We start from the raw sequence: 18,287 nt of genomic DNA, 5'->3' as shown, positions 1-18,287 counted from the left end.
ATAACGGGCTATCCTAAACTGCATCAGCGACCGTGAAAAACAAGGTTCTCTCTTAGACGTGACTTTATTTATTCTTAACTCCTTTCTCAGTCGAAAAATAGCCACGTTTCCCTTCCAATCATAACACAGGGTAATTAGAATGGATATGGGTCCGTAAGAGCGAACATCTCACGATCAGTAACCGCTTTATGTAAACACTGAATGAAAGCATGTGTGGTTTTGGTAGGAGCTAAGTGCTATTCCGCAAAGGGTCTCCGGCGCTCTCAAAGGCACACTCTCCAAACAGGCCTAGCACGCTCTCTGCTCGGTGATGCTGGCAGACAGAACACAGCGTTCACGGGGCTGAATACATCTGGCCTCTCATCGTGTGTAGTACAGGTGAACACATACGTCCTCCCCTGCATTCAACAATGCCAGGCTGAGTGACGGGGCCCTGCCAAAGCAAATGCTTCAGGGGAAGCGGAGATCTTCTGGTAAAGGCTTGGCACTTGGTTGGAGGATGTGGCACAGTACCTAACCACACGCGCTACCTCCCCACACAAGGAGTTACCTTTCAAGGTCGTCCAGAGAAATGGCGAGCTGACCGCCATTGAAATGACACTCACAAGTAGGCTATTTCCCAGAAGTCTGATATGGTATTAAAGGCGTGATTACAAACTGTGGCCAGGTGAAGCTGTGCCCAGTTTATGGGCTCTTCAACAGTAGGCCCAATGCTAGCTTCATGACGTGAGTAACTCAGTCAGAGAGGATGACCAGATACTTGTGTAGTTCTTTTTTACACTCAATTCTATTTGTAGTTTTCAACTCTGAGCTGTCAGGTTGCACTGACCCTAAAGTCTGGAGTACAAATAGGCTATTGATTTACATGGATAAAAACTGTAGTTTGGGGATATTAAAAGAAACAACACATAATTGTAAACTTTTGATTGCGAAAATAAAGCTTTATTTCTCGAATGCATCTGAAACAATCATAAACAACAAAAAAAACAATTATTTACATAAAGTAAAACTGTGAATGAAAAATGTACAATTCTCTACACACTATGAACATTCAAACTTAAACGTAACCCCCCATCGACAAATATTTGCAACACAAGTATGTGTGTGGTCACACCCTAGAATTTGAATTATTTTGCGTGAATAAATCTCACCCACACACATTTTTTCCTGGCGTAAGAACAGCAGCAGATCCCAGTGATAACGGTAGGAATGCCTTAGCAGGAGAGAAGTGTGCACGAGCGCTTTGAAGAGCTTTCTCCATGCCAGGGCCAGTTAACATGAGTCCCAAATTACACTGTGGAGCCTTTTGATGTGCGCCAGTCCTGCACTTGAAGCTGAAATATCAAACCCAGGGCCTTTCTACGCTACCGGCGTGTTTGTGCTGCGCTCTGCACTTTCAGGAGAAGTGTCCTGGTCATATTTATGTACCACTGGAAAAAAACATGTTCCGACAAATCAAACTCAGATTTTGTCTGTCATCGAGTTGGGGGCAGATGACTGCGATATCTCTTTATGTGCGGCAGCCGTCGAGGGTCATGTTGCGTCTTCCAATTCCACATGATCTCCATCTAAGCTCATCACTCCACCGTTCCTAATACACTTCTTAGCACTATTAGTCTGCATCTTGGGGGGGGGGGGAATTATCGCTGTAATTATCGATATTGCGATAATGTCGGTAGGCATTTTTCAATATGCGAGAAATTAAATAACGTTGAAGCCGTTTGTCATGTCTCCCGTGTCAGGTACCTTGCTGGGGTTTTCGGTTTAGGTGACAGGTTTCGGTTGGGGTCAGGGGAAGTTCAGAGAGAATACCTCACATACATAGCCTACTAAACAAGACTGGTCCACTTCATAACAGGGAGTGCTCGAGGCATCTCGCCCAAACACAAAAAGAGAACCCATTCATCACCCAAAATATGTTGATATTTAAAAGAAATATAATTGCCTGTTGTAATGAGTAGGCTATCATTTGTCTAGTAATAAGTACATCTTTTTTTTTCTATTACACAAAAACAGCTTAATATAACTATACTTGAACAAATGTATAACAAATACAAAAGTCTGACCAAAAAGGCAGAACAGACATGGTTTAATATTTGGTGCAAAAGGAACATAATTCTTCAAGTGAAATGTGTTTACTAGCTGAATAACTCAATGCTTAAAGGGGGTGTACATTTGTTCAAACAGCGCCACCCTGTGGCAGCCCTGAAATAACGCCTAAGATTATTGAACGAAAATCACCTAAGTAGAGTTATTTATTTATTTGCTGTTGCGGTTTGGAAACATCCTGCAACACATTTCTTTTTCCTTGTCCAGGAAATCCTTGTAGGATCTGAAAGGATTCACAATCCACAGTTAAGACAGAAGAAATAAACAAGTATAAAACGTGTCCGACTCCCAAACACAGAACGACGCACTTCTAACACCGAGATCATCTGCAGTAATCTGCTTTCTACATGGACTGTTTGGATGTCGCTATGGATGAAGTGTCTGCTGTGTGATTAAAATGCTAAACGTAAACATGTCAGGAAGGTTGTGCTTCCTGTGTCCTCTAGACAGCCAACAGAAACATGTTGTCTTACGTGGCCAGTCTCTGTAGCAGGTTGTTGATGTCGGGGTCGAAGGGTTTCCTGGCCTGGGCCATCGTGAGGTATTCCTGGGCCTTTTCATACTCAGCTAGCTCCAGGTAGGCCTGGGGGGGACTTGGACACTCAAACATACTGGACCTTTAACAAGCCTGTCCATGGAATCTGGACAAATTTCAACTGTCTTTCATCGTATTCTTTCCTCATAAAGCATAGGTGGTGAAACTCTAAATACAGGCTGCCTAGACACAGGCTGCCTAGACACAGGCTGCCTAGACACAGGCTGCCTAGACACAGGCTGCCTAGACACAGGCTGCCTAGACACAGGCTGCCTAGACACAGGCTGCCTAGACACAGGCTGCCTAGACACAGGCTGCCTAGACACAGGCTGCCTAGACACAGGCTGCCTAGACACAGGCTGCCTAGACACAACCTAAGCTAGATAACTGTGCAAAATCTCTCTCTGAGCTTGCGAGCTAGATCCCTATATGTGTCGAAAGGTACCCCTTTTCCATGACATTTTTGTGATTGGTTGGTGTGTGACCTGTCCGCAGCGGAAGAGAGCCTTGGTGTTGAGTGGGTCTATGAGCAGGGCCTGCAGACTGTAGTCCAGAGACCTGCGGGGCCTGTCCAGTCGCAGCATAGCCAGGGACAGGTTGAGGTAGAGGGGCAGCTGCAGAGTGGCGATGCCCCTCTTCTCCTCCTCGCTCTTCGTCTCCCGGTTTGACAGCAACATCACAGCCTGGGTTAACAGGTGGAGGGATGGATTTTGTTGTCGTTACGCATTATTGATTATTACTAAACCTCTCGCATGTACTTACAACTGTCACACACATTCTCAATTATAAATATACTGTTTTGAGACATTTCTGATATGGATCTGTACTAGTGACGTTCTGGCAATTCTGACAATGCCAGATCTAATATAGAAATATCTTTTGATGAATCCTTTTTGGCTTATCGTCAATAGCATAAATAAATTAATAACAAAGTATTCAGCTTTTCCAGTAGAAGTCAATGCCTTAAGAATGTCTATGGAGAGACACGCATGTGTGCTTAGTGATACCTGCTTGTAGCGGTCTGTTTGCTGAGGGATACCTGCTTGTAGAGGTCTGTTTGCTGAGTGATACCTGCTTGTAGCAGTCTGTGTGTTGAGTGATACCTGCTTGTAGCGGTCTTTGGCGTCGTCGAAGCGGCTCTGCTTGAAGCAGCGGTTGCCGAAGCTTTTCTCGATATCCACCACGCTGAGGAGATCAGAGAGAGGAACACAGTTCTGCTGCTCCTGGAGGGGGGAGAACGAGAGAGAGAGAACGAGAGAGAGAACGAGAGAGAGGAAGAGTGACAGAGGGAGACAGAGAGGAAGAGACACAGAGAGGAGGGAGTTATTAAAACTCCCTATTAAGAACACATAAGTTAATTTGGACTAACTGAAACAGACTGAAATGACCCGCAACCCATTTTTACCTCAAACCACATTTTCAAGGAATCTAGTTTTTCGGTTATTGTGGTTTAGCAGTCTGCCATTCTTACCGGGCTCAAAGCGAAAAACTCATCTACTTGTGCAGAGTCGAGAAAGTCGAGGACTTGAACCTCATAGAGGATGGAGGCCATGGGAGGAATGAGCGGCGGGCAGCCCATCTCCCCATAGGCATACTCCGGTAGGAAGAGGAACCGTGAGTACTCGCCCTTCTTCATGGTCAACAGACCAAGTTCGAGTCCACACAGAGTAATATCTGGGGAGGGGGGTATACATCGGTTGTACGTGAAAAGCTCAAAGCTAACGCTAACGGCAAAAAGAGCTGCTTTATCGTTTATACCTCTGCCAAGTTTCAGCATTCTGGGATACTTCATGTAGTTCGTAGTCTCGAACGGTTGGTCGGAATATTCTAGATATCCAGAGAAATGGACTGTGGAGGTATAGCGCGTTTAAAAAGGTTTAGTTTACAGAATAGGCCTATGCTCATCACACCCGTAATGTAGATAATCGTGTGGTGGAGAATGTGATAGGCAGCCTGGATATGACCTACTGGATACAGAGGAATCTCTCGCTACCGGAGGCCCGTCTCCGGCCTGAACTACTTCCTTGAGAATCCCTCCATCACCCAGGATGTCCTGCATATGCTGACCCAGCCGGAGAAACGGACTCTAACGATAAATCATAAAGGAAGAAAAACACTTTAAAATACTTTATAAATTGCAATTATTCTGGCAGACAACCAACTATGGATTTTTGTCTCCATACTTAAATGGAGAAGTACACCTTTCAACACAGCTAGGTATAGCTAGCGTTAGCTAGCTAACTTGGATGATTTCGACCACCATTGCTTCGTGACCCTGTAACCTGCTTAACGTCAATAAGTGTTCCCCACGTCTAATCAGATGTTATGGTGGTGTATATTTCACAGATTACCAATGCGTTGAGTCAAAAGTTACTCAGATATGGTACCTACGACATCCGCGCTACCTGTAATTACCTAATGGCGCAGAACTAATTGCTAGCAGTGAGCATGCTGTCTGTGCATCTCTTCTTACCTGGGTGGCATGACTTTGTCGCCCCAGGGGATTTAGAAACTGCTGGATTCTGGTCGAAAGTCCGTTTTCGGACATGATATCGACGAAATTTAATTTCTCTATATAATAGCAAAAGCTTTGTAAGAGTATGGTGCATGAACAGTAACCTAACTAATGATAAATCTGAGGTTTAATTACAGAGGAATCACTGCCCATGTGGACCCGATCCATCCCATCATGCCTTTCGTGGGTGAGTGTTGAAGCAAATCAGTGACATGTTTTGAATTTTTAAAAGCATTGAATACTTAATATCGACATATAAAAACCAACGAATTTGTTGGTTTTGAATTCAAGTCTTTGAAATTGAAACACGGATTTATTTCAATGTAAACATTTTAAAAATCTGATCCAAAAATTCAAGGTTCGGAAATTCAGGCAGCTGAAATTCGAATGGTGAAGTTCTGATCCCAAATTTTTAACCCAAAAAATTGTATCTTAAAAAATTCAAACCTAAAAAACCTAAATCGCCGCAGACAAACACCTGGCCATACGCAGGGGCGGTTTTAGGCACGCCACAAAGTTAGGGGCGACATTTTCCGCAATCTGTGTTTGCGCCGTCTCCTGTCCAAAAAAAGTATTGCGATTGTGTTCGTCCAACTCGTTCCATGTACTCTAATGGGGCGGCCGGCGGGGTAACTGCATAGACAGATTCAGTCTTGTATTTCCTGTGTCCCTCGATGACATTATTTTAGTTCCCTTTATACGTTTTGGAACATTATAGTTTATTAGGCTACATGAAAATGTTACTAAAAATATCTGTGGGGAGAAAAATTATGATTTTCACAAACGTTTTGCTTACAAGAATGGCTGTATTTGGATAGCTACTATTCCTGCTGGTGGACATGACTCCAACATAAACATATAATCAAATTGGAAGTAATCCAAACATACAGTTAGATACCAATCAAGCATTTTAACAAAGTCTTATTAGGTCTACACACCCAGATAACTTTTATGCATCAAAGTTTTAATTGCCATACATTTTCAAAAGAATTCAAGTCTGTTGTTTACTTGATTATACTTTATAAATATAAAAATGTCAAACAAAATATATGCACAGGAGGACATCAATATCATATAATACATTTTCAAAAATATATGTTTTTCTTGAATTATAAACCCTATTAACTTTGATTGTAGTTTAAAGAGTTGATCCAGCACTTAGCTCAAAGCTCACACTGCTGGGAAACTACAACAAAAGCAACAGCACATGCTAATAGATGTACAACTCACTCCAAAAATATTGAAATCATACTGTGGTATGGGATTAATCATACAATTTCACAGTTGCTGAACAAAATGTATTATCTGAGTATACCGACACAAACAGAATTCTTCAAACATACAGTTATATGAGTCATTCCAAGTGTTTTCAATCAGACTTGTCAGAGCAGTGTCCTTTTTTAAATTTCCTTTTTTTTTTTTTTAAGAATGCATGCAAATCTCAGCAGAACTTGTCCTTTCCATTATAATAATCTAATAGAAGTCGTCATTTTTCTTTCGGGGGCTGAATTATCTTTTTTCCTAATCTAGTAAACACGTATAACACACTTCAGTGGACTCGCTGTTTGCATCGTAAACATTACGATTTCCACAAAAGTCTAACATGTCATGGTTGCTAAGCAGCGCACACTGTTCTTCAAATTTGACAACACCTCAATTTTAAATCACAAATTCACATGGACACCTAAGTCCTTGAACAGCAAGAGAACAACAGGATTTGCGGGGCAGATTAGAGACACACCACCATCTCACACACTACATAAATTATTTTGAGGCCAATGTTACCCCTACAAAGCGATATTTATCAGTTTGAAGGCATTAAGAGGAAGGCGTTGCTTTAAATACTGTTATTTGTCTGCATCAATTCACATGTTAAAGACACAACAAACCTTGTGAGTACTAAGTAGAGACTATTCAGTAAAATCATCTGTTCTTTGTTTGGAAAAAAAGTGTCTTGCCTACTGAGGTGGAACAGTACATTTTATTCTTCAGAATGTTTCTGAGCTAAATGTTTATTCCATCTAGGTCAATGTGCTGGAGTCTGTGTACTGAGTCTTAAAATGGAAGATCGGGCTGAAACAGAAATGGTTGACGTGAAAACAATGTTTCTTTGCAACCATAAGACATAACATTTGCTCTCCTAAACACTGTACATGTGAGACTATTGTTCTTGCATGATATCAGCATAGTTATTGACAAGAGAAATTCAAACAAGCAAGTGTAAAAAAAAAAACAGTTTGTGATATTGGCAGTCACAGTCGTACGAAATGGTCTTGTTATTGAAAACAACCAAAAACCAGTTACATTCAGTTCAGGCAGACCATGTGATCTGAGACGTTTCCAACATCCTAGGAGATGTGCATTACTTGAAACAGTTGTATACAGTAAGTGTATTATCCATTATGAGCTATTTCATGGTTCATTCATTGCCTATAAAACAACATGTACAGTAGTAAAAAGCACAAGAGTAAACTGTTAAACTATTTACTAACATGTCTGGAGGTGAGGTACCTTTCGAAGTTGCCCATATTCATCTGCTTGTGATTTAAAATTGCTATGAAATAGATGCTACTGAAACTGATCTAAACATCTACTCAGAGTCATTCTTGTGAATGTTTGCAGGTGAACAGTACGAGCGTGGTGGTTCCTGGGTGGCTGTTCTGACACAGTAGGGGTAGGAGCGTGGGGCGTTTAGCCAAACACATCTTAGAGATTCTTCCACAGAACAAATACAACGCTGTTAATGCCCTGTTTATCGTTAATGGTTTTTGATTTTCATATCGAGGCTCATGGTGTCTTTCAAATTAAATCGCTAATCTCAGTTTTATATTTTATTTTTTACATTAAAATTTTATTTGACTTAACATGAACGGAAACCTAATCTGGAACCTTCCTCCCACTCAACAGGCAAATGTTTATGCTATTTCCTCGAGCTTCCTCATGAGTTTTTGTGTCCAGTGATGATGTCATTGACTGACGATAACTGCACAGCCAATGAACACAGCCGCTGGGATGCAGCTCAGGTGAGGGGAATGAAACACAAGCAGAGGGGTGGACACATTCCTTGCAGTACTACAGTACTACTGTCTGCGTTGTGTGTCCCTATGAGAGTCATATCCTTGATCTAGAAGTTGACACTGTCAGCATCTACATCAGAAAGGGTTGTCCTTCAGCAAACGTTTCCCTTCAGCCCTGGGCCAATAGCACCAACATGGATAATCTAGTTGATTGTTGATATGTAAAGTAAGCTAGCCTTCACAACTGTTTCAACCCCTATAGTAAGGCCTGCTGGGAGCTCCAGAACCAAAAGAGTCTATAACTGTCATGCAACACAGGCATGTTGGCAGAGCAACAAATAACATCCTGTGTTGTGTAGGTTTGAGAAACACAAGAATTCCAGAAAGGGATAGCTGCTATTGACACTGCATCATGACATCTGCCACACCAACACTGATGTATGGGAGCTCTCAAATAGCACATGAACCCATGGACCTAAGAAGCAGGAAAACGGCTTCAGGACAAGTAGTGAAGAGTCTGGAGAGGGGAGGACAGGGTTCCAGTGGTTTTGCTTCAGCAACAACAACAAAAGTCCACCACTTCCATGACCCCCACCCTCGTGACCCCCCCCCCCACCCCTCGTGCATCAGGACCTGAACACGTGCACCGCCCGCACCACGTACTGCCTGCAGATGGGACACTCGCTCATGCGCTTGCCACATTTGCTGCAGGTGACCATGTGTCCGCACTCCAGCAGCACACAGTCGATGGGAGAGTCCATGCAGATCCGGCACAGGTTCTCCTCCAGGCTTTTGGGTGCCGTGGGCTCTGGGAGAGAGACAGGAGAACAGGAGAACAGGATGAGGTTCCACTGAGGGATCTTCATCTATGTGAGGACTTTAATATTTGAATGGAGCCTTTCTTACCTTCTTCATTCTCAGTGTTGGACACTAAAATAAAGAAACATTGTTTTATAAACAACACATTCCAGAACAATCTATCTTAACCCCATATGTAAGGAACATTGTGAGTAATATCATTTAGCAGACGCCATTTTTTTTTCAAAGCAATGTACAGGGATGATTTGAACCTGCAACCTCTTCTGTCAAATGCTCTAACCACCGAGCTGTACCCGTCCCGGATGCAGGGGAACTCTCACCGAGGTTCTGGAGGTCTTTCTGGTCGTTGTACAGGCGGGTGACTCTCTCCATCAGCTCCCACTTCTCACAGCAGCCCTTGAAGTTGACAAAGTTGCGAGCGAGGATCTCCTTGAGCTGTCGGACGCTCAGGCCCTCCACATCCTCCACCCTGCTCAGGTCCGACAGCGAGGCCCTGCGCCCCGGGACCAGCGCCTCGTCACCGTCTGAAGACTGCCGCACAACACAGATGAGGAAATGTTATACTTTTTCATATTGACCTAGAACGTACGAGCACGCAACATATTTACATAGTTAAAGTTGTTAATAAGTGTGAGAATATTGGTACATTTTAAGTACACTTTAAACAGCGTAGAAAAATATATAATGAATGTGTTAAGCCCTCATTTAACTCCTTTTTTTAACGTTTATATTTGTTATTTAGCAGGTAATTCACCCCTCCATCTAACCCAAACAACACATGCCTGCTTTTACCTCCTCATCTTCCTCTTCCTCATCTTCCTCCTCCTCCTCTTCCTCAGATATCTGCTCTGACGCCTCCGTCTCTGGTCCAGGCTGCTCCGACTGGTCTGGGGGGGTGTCTGGGCTGGTGGGGGCGAGGGAGGGCGTGGGGGAGGCGGGCAGGGAGGCGGGCAGGGCCCCGGGCCTGCTCACAGCCTCGCTGCTGCTGCTGCTGGTTCTGGGGGAGTGCTGCCCCAGAACCAGCTCCACCAGCTCCTCCTTCTCCCGGCAGGTTTGGGTGGGGACCTCGTGAAGGTGGAGGTACTCTCGTAGCTCCCTCACCTGATGAAGGATGGTACGCCGTCAAGGGGCTGCATTTAGATGGTGCTTTTCTGCTGTACCGGTACTCATTCATCAAGCGCTTCAAACACATCTATGCAGCCACGCACACACGACACACAGACACGGGTGTCACACCTTCAGCCTCATCAGCTGGGCGCGGTCGAAGAAGGTTCCGTGGAAGCGCTGGCAGGTGTGGCAGAGGCGCGGGCGCAGCGGCTCCAGCTGCACCGAGCAGCGGCCACAGAAGCTCTTCTTACAGTCCACACACACATGCTGAGGAGAGAGGGGAGAGAGACACTGAGGGGAGAGAGAGACGCTGAGGAGAGATAGACGCTGAGGAGAGACACTGAGGAGAGAGAGAGACACTGAGGAGAGAGAGACGCTGAGGAGAGAGAGACGCTGAGGAGAGAGGGGAGAGAGACTGAGGAGAGAGACGCTGAGGAGAGAGAGACACTGAGGAGAGAGAGACACTGAGGAGAGACGCTGAGGAGAGAGAGAGACACTGAGGAGAGAGAGAGACACTGAGGACAGAGAGAGACGCTGAGGAGAGAGAGACACTGAGGAGAGAGAGAGACGCTGAGGAGGGAGAGAGAGCCGCTGAGGAGAGAGAGAGACGCTGAGGAGAGAGAGAGACGCTGAGGAGAGAGAGACGCTGAGGAGAGAGAGAGACGCTGAGGAGAGAGAGAGACACTGAGGACAGAGAGAGACGCTGAGGAGAGAGAGACACTGAGGAGAGAGAGAGACGCTGAGGAGAGAGAGAGACGCTGAGGAGAGAGAGAGACGCTGAGGAGAGAGAGACGCTGAGGAGAGAGAGACGCTGAGGAGAGAGAGACACTGAGGAGAGAGAGACGCTGAGGAGAGAGAGACACTGAGGAGAGAGAGACGCTGAGGAGAGAGAGGGACACTGAGGAGAGAGAGAGACACTGAGGAGAGAGGGACACTGAGGAGAGAGAGACACTGAGGAGAGAGAGAGACGCTGAGGAGAGAGAGAGAGACGCTGAGGAGAGAGAGACACTGAGGAGAGAGAGACGCTGAGGAGAGAGAGACGCTGAGGAGAGAGAGACGCTGAGGAGAGAGAGACACTGAGGAGAGAGAGACACTGAGGAGAGAGACACTGAGGAGAGAGACACTGAAGAGAGAGAGAGACACTGAGGAGAGAGAGACGCTGAGGAGAGAGAGACGCTGAGGAGAGAGACACTGAGGAGAGACACTGAGGAGAGAGAGACGCTGAGGAGAGACACTGAGGAGAGAGACGCTGAGGAGAGAGACGCTGAGGAGAGAGACGCTGAGGAGAGAGACGCTGAGGAGACAAGCTAAAGAGAGACGTGGTGAGCAGCCTGGGACGCATGTTGCTTTGAATACAAGTGTCAACGAAACAAAAACATTCTTAGAATAATGAAGAAGAAAAAAAAAATCCTCCGATAGAAGCGTCTTGGTAGACTTGACAGTGTTGATGGTACACACGGTGGATGGAAATGTGCACTTGTCAATAAGGGCGAGGTGAAATCCCCAACATATTTGTTCGTGGTTTTACAGGCTTCAACATCTCTGTTGGGGGCTGACAACAAGCCCCATCCTGAGCAGGGCTTCGTTTGTCTTTCCTGATTTCCACTGCTTTAAATGGACATGTTGAACCAGTTAGACTGGCAAAGACAACAGCCACTGGGTTATGAAGGAGCACCTGAAACCTCCTTTCTCTGTTCCATCGAGCCTGATCTCAGGTGGAGCAACGCACGCCACATTTGGGAACAAGACGGCCGCGTCACCTGCTGGGTGGGGGGTTCCTACCTTCCTGGCGATGGTGTTGAATTGGCCTCCGCAGGCCTTGCACAGGTGCTCGGGGGAAGTGGGGGAGAGGTTGTAGCCTGAGTTGGTGTAGGCCTGACGCCATGAGCTGCTCGTTTCTTCCACTGTGGCGGTGGGTTCCAGACAGGACCAGCTACAACAAGATGTCCACATGCTCCTGCCTGCTCGCACACACACACACGTACACACACACACACACACACAGGAAGTTAAATCACAAAGAGACACGCAACAATAACTGTATGGAAAGATAAAGTAGGCCAGTAAGACAAACTAGTGGTTTGGAGTTGAAGTTAGTTTTACATCCTCTATGTGGTTGTAAATGATGGCTACTTGTAAATTATGACTACTTATATTTTATTTTGTTCCCCTTAGTATTAGCTAGACCCCCCTTAGTATTAGCTAGACTTTGCTCCTTTTGTATAGTTAGTCCACATATTTAAGTTTCAATATTCCTATATGTTTAATGTATGCACCTCCCTGCCAAAGTAAATTCCTTATTTGTGCAAACATTCATGGCGAATAAAATCCCTTCTGATTCTGGTTCCTGCATATTCCACACAAACAAGGTACACAGGTATTGAAGGAGCGATTAATTACACTTTTAACAGCACCAGCTTTATCAGCATAATCTCACCTATCTTATTAATAGTTTAATCATGTACAACACAAAGTATGTGGGATAATAACACGAAACTGAGGTGAAAGTGACTAATCTGTTGTTTTTCTCATATTCAACCTCCACGGTTGTGATCTCGGTGCAATTGGCATTTTGAAGAGTGCACAAGAGCCTTTCCATAACGCTCTGCAATTTTCTCCTACGCCGATAATTGAAGCCACACAATGGTATAACAGTAACACAAGTCTGGTCTGATCTAAAGCTAGCTGGCGTCATGACAGTGAGAGGGGCAGTGTGTCTGGTTGAGGCATTGTTCACAGGGCTGGAGTTATGCACGGAAATGACCCTTGCAAGACAAAAGGCATTTCATGGCTAAGAATTCTGTGTGAGAGACATGAATGCAGGTAGCACAAATTGCATCTGATATATATATGTATATTATAAATCACGTTTACGTGTTCTTTGGACCATTGTGGAACACTAACATTTGCCAAATACATACATTTTCATACATTTAGTCATTTAACGTAAAATAACGTGACAATCGCTAGATCCCTAGTATTTCAACGGAATTTACTTAGGACCTTTCTCCTGTACGTATGTCATGTAACACAGATACCATAGGGGTGTACTCAAGCTGGTGGCAAGATGCCAAGAGTCGAAGTTTGATTCCCGGTGTCGAGCTGCAGTAGTAGGCTGTACTTTCCAACTAATTGTTTTCACTTGACTTTCCGGTGTGAATCGGTAGCCTCAGTTGACAGCGCTTACCTTGAGAAGCGACAGGTCCGTAAAGTAATCAGTTTGGTTGACAATTACGAAGTGGGTTGTAGCAGGCTATTGATAATTGTTGAAAGAATCAATAAAAACGACTTTTCGTATGAAGCGAGTTGCAGGAAGCAACACAAATAAGCTGTTGCTTCCCTGACCCCGCCTCCCCCCGCCCCCTGGCTGCCAGCCGCCTCCCAACACGAGCTCTCTGATCTCTCTCGCAATTACAACCCAGGTTCCAGGAAAAACGGCACACCTGTGAGTCACAAACCTGTCTTGTGCTTTCGAGTTGTTAAGTTATTTATTGTTGCGGGTAATTGATCCAAGAAGGAGGTGAGACATAAATAATGAAATGTCACCTTCTCCTGTAACACCACCTTTGTCCTAATTAAATGTAACATCTCCCTTGCACATCGGCTCATAATTTATCGCAGTAAAATCTTCACCATTACTGGTCCGGCCTTCTCAAATCAGTGGATACACAAGCCTACAGTAGCCTACATGCCTACGAAAGCTCATATCCCACTTTATTAACGTGTATTCACCATAACGCAAGTTCCAATAGGATCGATTCTAATGACATGTCAGCGATAGTAGGCGTTATCCGGACACGCCTACAGATATTTGCCTTGGGCAAAATAAACTGGTTTATTGACATATCAAAGACCCTAGTGGCGTTTAAAAAACAGGTTGTCAGAGTAGACCACTGACATTGTTTTTTTGGAAGAAACGAAGCTAATTGTATTCTGTGGCCTGTATGACGGAATTATGGGTGTGATGGTCTCCTCAAATGGCAGGCTCGCAATCCTGCATGATGCTCTGCTATTTCTAATGGGATGCCCAGGTTGATTTAACACAATGTTGGAACATTGCGGACATCATCGTTGAAGATTAGCAATGGTCCGGTAACCGTTTTATAATGTTCACGCTTTCCAGAATATTTAATTACATTTCACTTGTGAGAACATCCAGCACTCGCCGGCTTGACAGCCACGGATACATTAGCGACCTTACCTGGGTGACCCGGAGCAAATCCTTTTTGTAACGGCCATCTCGTAGATCTCGGTTCAGATTTACATCAATGTTGAAACAGCCGGACAAATGCAAGCTCTAAAAGCCTGGTTTTGGTCTCGGTCTCTGTCTCTGGCTCTACAGACTCTCAGACCGCTGATGGAGGACGGAGGAGCGTCTTCCAGGAAATTACGTCATGACAGCGCCAGCTGTACCGCTGCAGTGGCGGGAGATCTGCGGTAGCAACATGGACGTACAGATGACAGACACAGAGACTGAACAAATACAGACAAACGTCGAGCCGAAGAAAGATGAAGAAGTCCAAGCTAAAGGGTCCACCAGCGCGTATGAGCTGCCATGGTAATAATGCAGTGGCTGAAGCATTTAGCTGGTTGTATTTTTTGTGAAGTGAATTACTAGTTCGCCTGTTTAGCTGCAACGCTAGCCTTGTTGCATGCTAGCTACTCCGGCTATCTACAATGTTGAATGCGTGAGACTTGAGAGCCCTGTAACTATTATAAACCATATAGAAATCAACGCTTGATATTGCATCTAAAATCTTAAGACCATGTTCGTCTTGCAGGGTTGAAAAGTACAGACCGCTGAAGTTGAACGAGATTGTTGGTAACGAAGATACAGTCAGCAGACTGGCGGTAACGAACTACGTCAAACTCAGATTGTTAAGAGCTGTTTTACTCCAAATACGGGCTCTGAGCTTACTAATCATGTGCCTTTCAGGTATTTGCAAGAGAAGGAAATGTACCCAACATAATTATTGCTGTAAGTAATAACCTTTTTTAATTAAGCTGTTTGGTGGTACATTATAAGTAAATAGTTAGTGTGATGTGCATATGTAGTTTACATAATGTGAATAGTTCGCTAAATGTTCTTGGCATACAATTCTGTAATGCACATAATGTAATTTACTCAACGCTTAACAATGTGTGTGTGGTCAGGGTCCACCTGGCACAGGTAAGACCACCAGTATCCTGTGTTTAGCCAGGGCTCTCCTTGGGTCGTCCATGAAGGATGCCGTCTTAGAGCTCAACGCCTCTAACGACAGGTGAAAGCAAATAGCCCTTTACAAAAAAACAACTAACATAAACTATTTAAAGGCTTGGTGTTTCTATGTGGTGCCCAGTTTGAATACTTGTATCGGAGTCCAAACCACAATCCCTCATCCTTTCAGAGGTATTGATGTGGTCAGGAACAAAATCAAGATGTTCGCTCAACAAAAAGTCACACTACCGAAAGGGCGACACAAGATCGTCATTCTCGATGAGGCAGACAGGTATGCTAACGAGCTGTATACTGTAAACAGATTGTTCACTGATCTACATCTAATGATGTGTCCACACATAAAAAGTCTTTCTGTCCTCATCATGAAAGGCTGCGCATCAAGAGTTTCCAGGTTCAAATCCCCCCTGTACCTTTCCTGATCCCAGTATGACAGATGGGGCGCAGCAAGCCCTCAGAAGGACCATGGAGATCTACTCCAAGACCACCCGCTTCGCCCTGGCCTGCAATGCCTCCGACAAGATCATTGGTGAGCGGGACTCCATACAAATGGATTCAAATGTGGTTAAGCTCCTAGATATCCCATAATATACCCCATGCTACAACACCCTCTGCACAGGTTGTTATATTAGACAGAATCTCTTATAGTTTTCATTGTTTTAACATCTGTGATGTTCTCCAGTGTAAGGTCAGTGTGTGTGTGTGACCTCTGTGTGTGATGGTGTTCTCCAGTGTAAGGTCAGTGTGTGTGTGTGTGTGTGTGACCTCTGTGTGTGATGGTGTTCTCCAGTGTAAGGTCAGTGTGTGTGTGTGTGTGTGTGTGTGTGTGTGTGTGACCTCTGTGTGATGTCGTCCAGAGCCCATCCAGTCTCGATGCGCCGTGCTGCGCTACAGCAAGCTGAGGGACGAGCAGATCATGGCCCGGCTGCTGGAGGTGGTGGAGAAGGAGGCTCTGCTGACCACTGATGACGGCCTGGAGGCCATCATCTTCACTGCCCAGGGGGACATGCGACAGGTGGGGAGGAGGGGCAGGAGGAGAATGTGGGTTAGAAGAGTTGAGGAAGTAGAGTAGAGGAGGGGCAGGAGGAGGATGGGGGTTAGAAGAGTTGAGGAAGGAGAGTAAAGGAGGGGCAGGAGGAGGATGGGGGTTAGAAGAGATGAGGAAGGAGAGTAGAGGAGGTGGCAGGGGGAAGAGGAGATAGGGAAGGGAGGTACAGGAGATGGGGGTTAGAAGAGGTGATGTGGTCAGGTGAGCCAAGCTCAGCACATTGGTGGAAAATAATCACCTCTAACAGGTTTACTTGATAGAGCAAAGCTTTGTAATTGTAACTTGACCTTGAGATGAATTTCTCAGAGGTTCTTCGAGGCAACATCGCCTGTGTTTGAATCTGGTGTTTACATGTGTGCAGTGACCGTAGTGAGTTGTAAATGCTCCTGCTTCATGTCTGTGTTCTCAGGCCCTGAACAACCTGCAGTCCACCAACTCTGGCTTTGGCTTCATCAACAGTGAAAACGTCTTCAAGGTGTGGTTTCCTGTTACTGGGTGTGATGACCTGTCAGAATAAGAGGGCTGTTTTAGCCCAGCTCTGAGCAGTGAGCTCCGAGCAGTGAGCTCCGAGCAGTGAGCTCCGAGCAGTGAGCTCCGAGCAGTGAGCTCCGAGCAGTGAGCTCCGAGCAGTGAGCTCCGAGCAGTGAGCTCCGAGCAGTGAGCTCCGAGCAGTGAGCTCCGAGCAGTGAGCTCCGAGCAGTGAGCTCCGAGCAGTGAGCTCCGAGCAGTGAGCTCCGAGCAGTGAGCTCCGAGCAGTGAGCTCCGAGCAGTGAGCTCCGAGCAGTGAGCTCCGAGCAGTGAGCTCCGAGCAGTGAGCTCCGAGCAGTGAGCTCCGAGCAGTGAGCTCCGAGCAGTGAGCTCCGAGCAGTGAGCTCCGAGCAGTGAGCTCCGAGCAGTGAGCTCCGAGCAGTGAGCTCCGAGCAGTGAGCTCCGAGCAGTGAGCTCCGAGCAGTGAGCTCCGAGCAGTGAGCTCCGAGCAGTGAGCTCCGAGCAGTGAGCTCCGAGCAGTGAGCTCCGAGCAGTGAGCTCCGAGCAGTGAGCTCCGAGCAGTGAGCTCCGAGCAGTGAGCTCCGAGCAGTGAGCTCCGAGCAGTGAGCTCCGAGCAGTGAGCTCCGAGCAGTGAGCTCCGAGCAGTGAGCTCCGAGCAGTGACGGTGTTCTGTGTTTAGGTGTGTGATGAACCACACCCCCTGCTGGTGAAGAGCATGTTGGAGCATTGTGTCAACGCCAACATTGAAGAGGCGTACAAGGTACCAAACTCACCTTCAGTGCCTTTCTTTAGCCCCCCTTTCTCAGATGAAAGTGAAGCAGAAAGTGAGCGTGTGTGTATCTGCTCAGATCATAGAGCAGCTGTGGGCTTTGGGCTACTCTCCTGAAGACATCATCGGGAACATCTTCAGGGTGTGCAAGACCTTCCAGATGGCCGAGTACCTGAAGCTGGAGTTCATCAAGGTGAGAAGCAGCAGCCCATCTGGGGAGAGGATGACTCCAGCAGAGGGACGAAGCGTCCTCTACACGTAGTGAACATAATGACATGTTGTGCTGTTGTCCCTCTCCAGGAGATCGGCTACACCCACATGAAGGTGGCGGAGGGGGTCAACTCCCTCCTGCAGATGGCTGGGCTGTTGGGACGCCTGTGTAGCAAGACCATGCCTCCTGCTGCCAGCTAACCCTAGCCCCATCTACCCCCCGTCTACCCCTAAGACCCCCATCTACCCTCCTACACTCATATCACCTCCCAAGACCACCCCCCTGCTACCCTCTCCTTGTACCCTCCCTCCTTCCTCCCCCCATTCTACCCTAATATTTAGATTATTCTAACCCCCAACCCCCTTCATGAAAATATTTGTAATAAATTGCCTTTTCTATACATCATGACTAATGTTTTTATTTATTTTTTGCTTTAATTCAGCAACAACAAAT

At 45.9% G+C, this 18,287-nt stretch overlaps 3 protein-coding genes across 6 annotated transcripts; 1 reads left to right on the top strand and 2 right to left on the bottom strand.

The window, feature by feature from the left end:
• Positions 1-1,626: 1,626 nt before the first annotated feature.
• Positions 1,627-5,350, bottom strand: fkbp6 (FKBP prolyl isomerase 6). 3 transcript variants are annotated; one of them, XM_084683759.1, is made up of 8 exons: positions 5,118-5,350; positions 4,613-4,730; positions 4,403-4,492; positions 4,116-4,318; positions 3,748-3,867; positions 3,130-3,327; positions 2,583-2,692; positions 1,627-2,332 (listed from the first exon to the last, which is right to left on the bottom strand). In XM_084683759.1, exons 1-8 carry the CDS (start codon positions 5,190-5,192, stop codon positions 2,260-2,262), a joined length of 987 nt encoding a protein of 328 aa, XP_084539885.1. In that variant the 5' UTR covers positions 5,193-5,350; the 3' UTR covers positions 1,627-2,259. The 3 variants fall into 3 exon arrangements, with proteins under 3 accessions (XP_084539885.1, XP_084539886.1, XP_084539887.1); XM_084683760.1 differs by having other exon boundaries at positions 4,176-4,318; XM_084683761.1 differs by lacking the exon at positions 5,118-5,350 and adding an exon at positions 5,060-5,080.
• A 3,452-nt stretch (positions 5,351-8,802) lies between these two features.
• LOC146246412 (E3 ubiquitin-protein ligase rififylin) lies at positions 8,803-14,443 on the bottom strand. Of its 2 annotated transcripts, none has more exons than XM_084683756.1 (7): positions 14,304-14,443; positions 11,885-12,063; positions 10,232-10,369; positions 9,788-10,096; positions 9,316-9,526; positions 9,083-9,106; positions 8,803-8,984 (listed from the first exon to the last, which is right to left on the bottom strand). In XM_084683756.1, the coding sequence occupies exons 2-7, from the start codon at positions 12,053-12,055 to the stop codon at positions 8,803-8,805; spliced, it is 1,035 nt and encodes a 344-aa protein (XP_084539882.1). In that variant the 5' UTR covers positions 12,056-12,063; positions 14,304-14,443. The 2 variants fall into 2 exon arrangements, with proteins under 2 accessions (XP_084539882.1, XP_084539884.1); XM_084683758.1 differs by lacking the exon at positions 14,304-14,443 and adding an exon at positions 13,290-13,431.
• On the top strand, positions 14,333-18,236 carry rfc2 (replication factor C (activator 1) 2). Its single transcript, XM_084683755.1, has 11 exons — positions 14,333-14,660; positions 14,884-14,953; positions 15,039-15,080; positions 15,257-15,363; positions 15,490-15,591; positions 15,746-15,846; positions 16,175-16,332; positions 16,775-16,840; positions 17,534-17,614; positions 17,703-17,816; positions 17,924-18,236. Exons 1-11 carry the CDS (start codon positions 14,497-14,499, stop codon positions 18,032-18,034), a joined length of 1,116 nt encoding a protein of 371 aa, XP_084539881.1. The 5' UTR covers positions 14,333-14,496; the 3' UTR covers positions 18,035-18,236.
• Positions 18,237-18,287: the final 51 nt, after the last annotated feature.

Source organism: Hypomesus nipponensis, chromosome 20 (genome assembly GCF_054491055.1).
Source record: "Hypomesus nipponensis isolate SF chromosome 20, ASM5449105v1, whole genome shotgun sequence".
Lineage (NCBI taxonomy): Eukaryota > Metazoa > Chordata > Actinopteri > Osmeriformes > Osmeridae > Hypomesus > Hypomesus nipponensis.
This window is presented reverse-complemented; position numbering and strand designations above follow the sequence as displayed.

Excerpts from the sequence above, each read along its gene's own strand:
- rfc2 (XM_084683755.1), top strand. The coding sequence starts at position 14,497 with ATGACAGCGCCAGCTGTACCGCTGCAGTGGCGGGAGATCTGCGGTAGC. Across the intron at positions 14,661-14,883 it reads AGCGCGTATGAGCTGCCATG|GGTTGAAAAGTACAGACCGC; the intron begins GTAATAATGCAG and ends TTCGTCTTGCAG. Across the intron at positions 17,615-17,702 it reads ACATTGAAGAGGCGTACAAG|ATCATAGAGCAGCTGTGGGC; the intron begins GTACCAAACTCA and ends GTATCTGCTCAG.
- fkbp6 (XM_084683759.1), bottom strand. The coding sequence starts at position 5,192 with ATGTCCGAAAACGGACTTTCGACCAGAATCCAGCAGTTTCTAAATCCC. Across the intron at positions 3,868-4,115 it reads AGTTTTTCGCTTTGAGCCCG|GAGCAGCAGAACTGTGTTCC; the intron begins GTAAGAATGGCA and ends TCCCCCCTCCAG. Across the intron at positions 2,333-2,582 it reads CTGCTACAGAGACTGGCCAC|ATCCTACAAGGATTTCCTGG; the intron begins GTAAGACAACAT and ends GAATCCTTTCAG.
- LOC146246412 (XM_084683756.1), bottom strand. The coding sequence starts at position 12,055 with ATGTGGACATCTTGTTGTAGCTGGTCCTGTCTGGAACCCACCGCCACA. Across the intron at positions 10,370-11,884 it reads TCAACACCATCGCCAGGAAG|CATGTGTGTGTGGACTGTAA; the intron begins GTAGGAACCCCC and ends CTCTCTCCTCAG. Across the intron at positions 9,527-9,787 it reads AGGAAGAGGAAGATGAGGAG|TCTTCAGACGGTGACGAGGC; the intron begins GTAAAAGCAGGC and ends GTTGTGCGGCAG.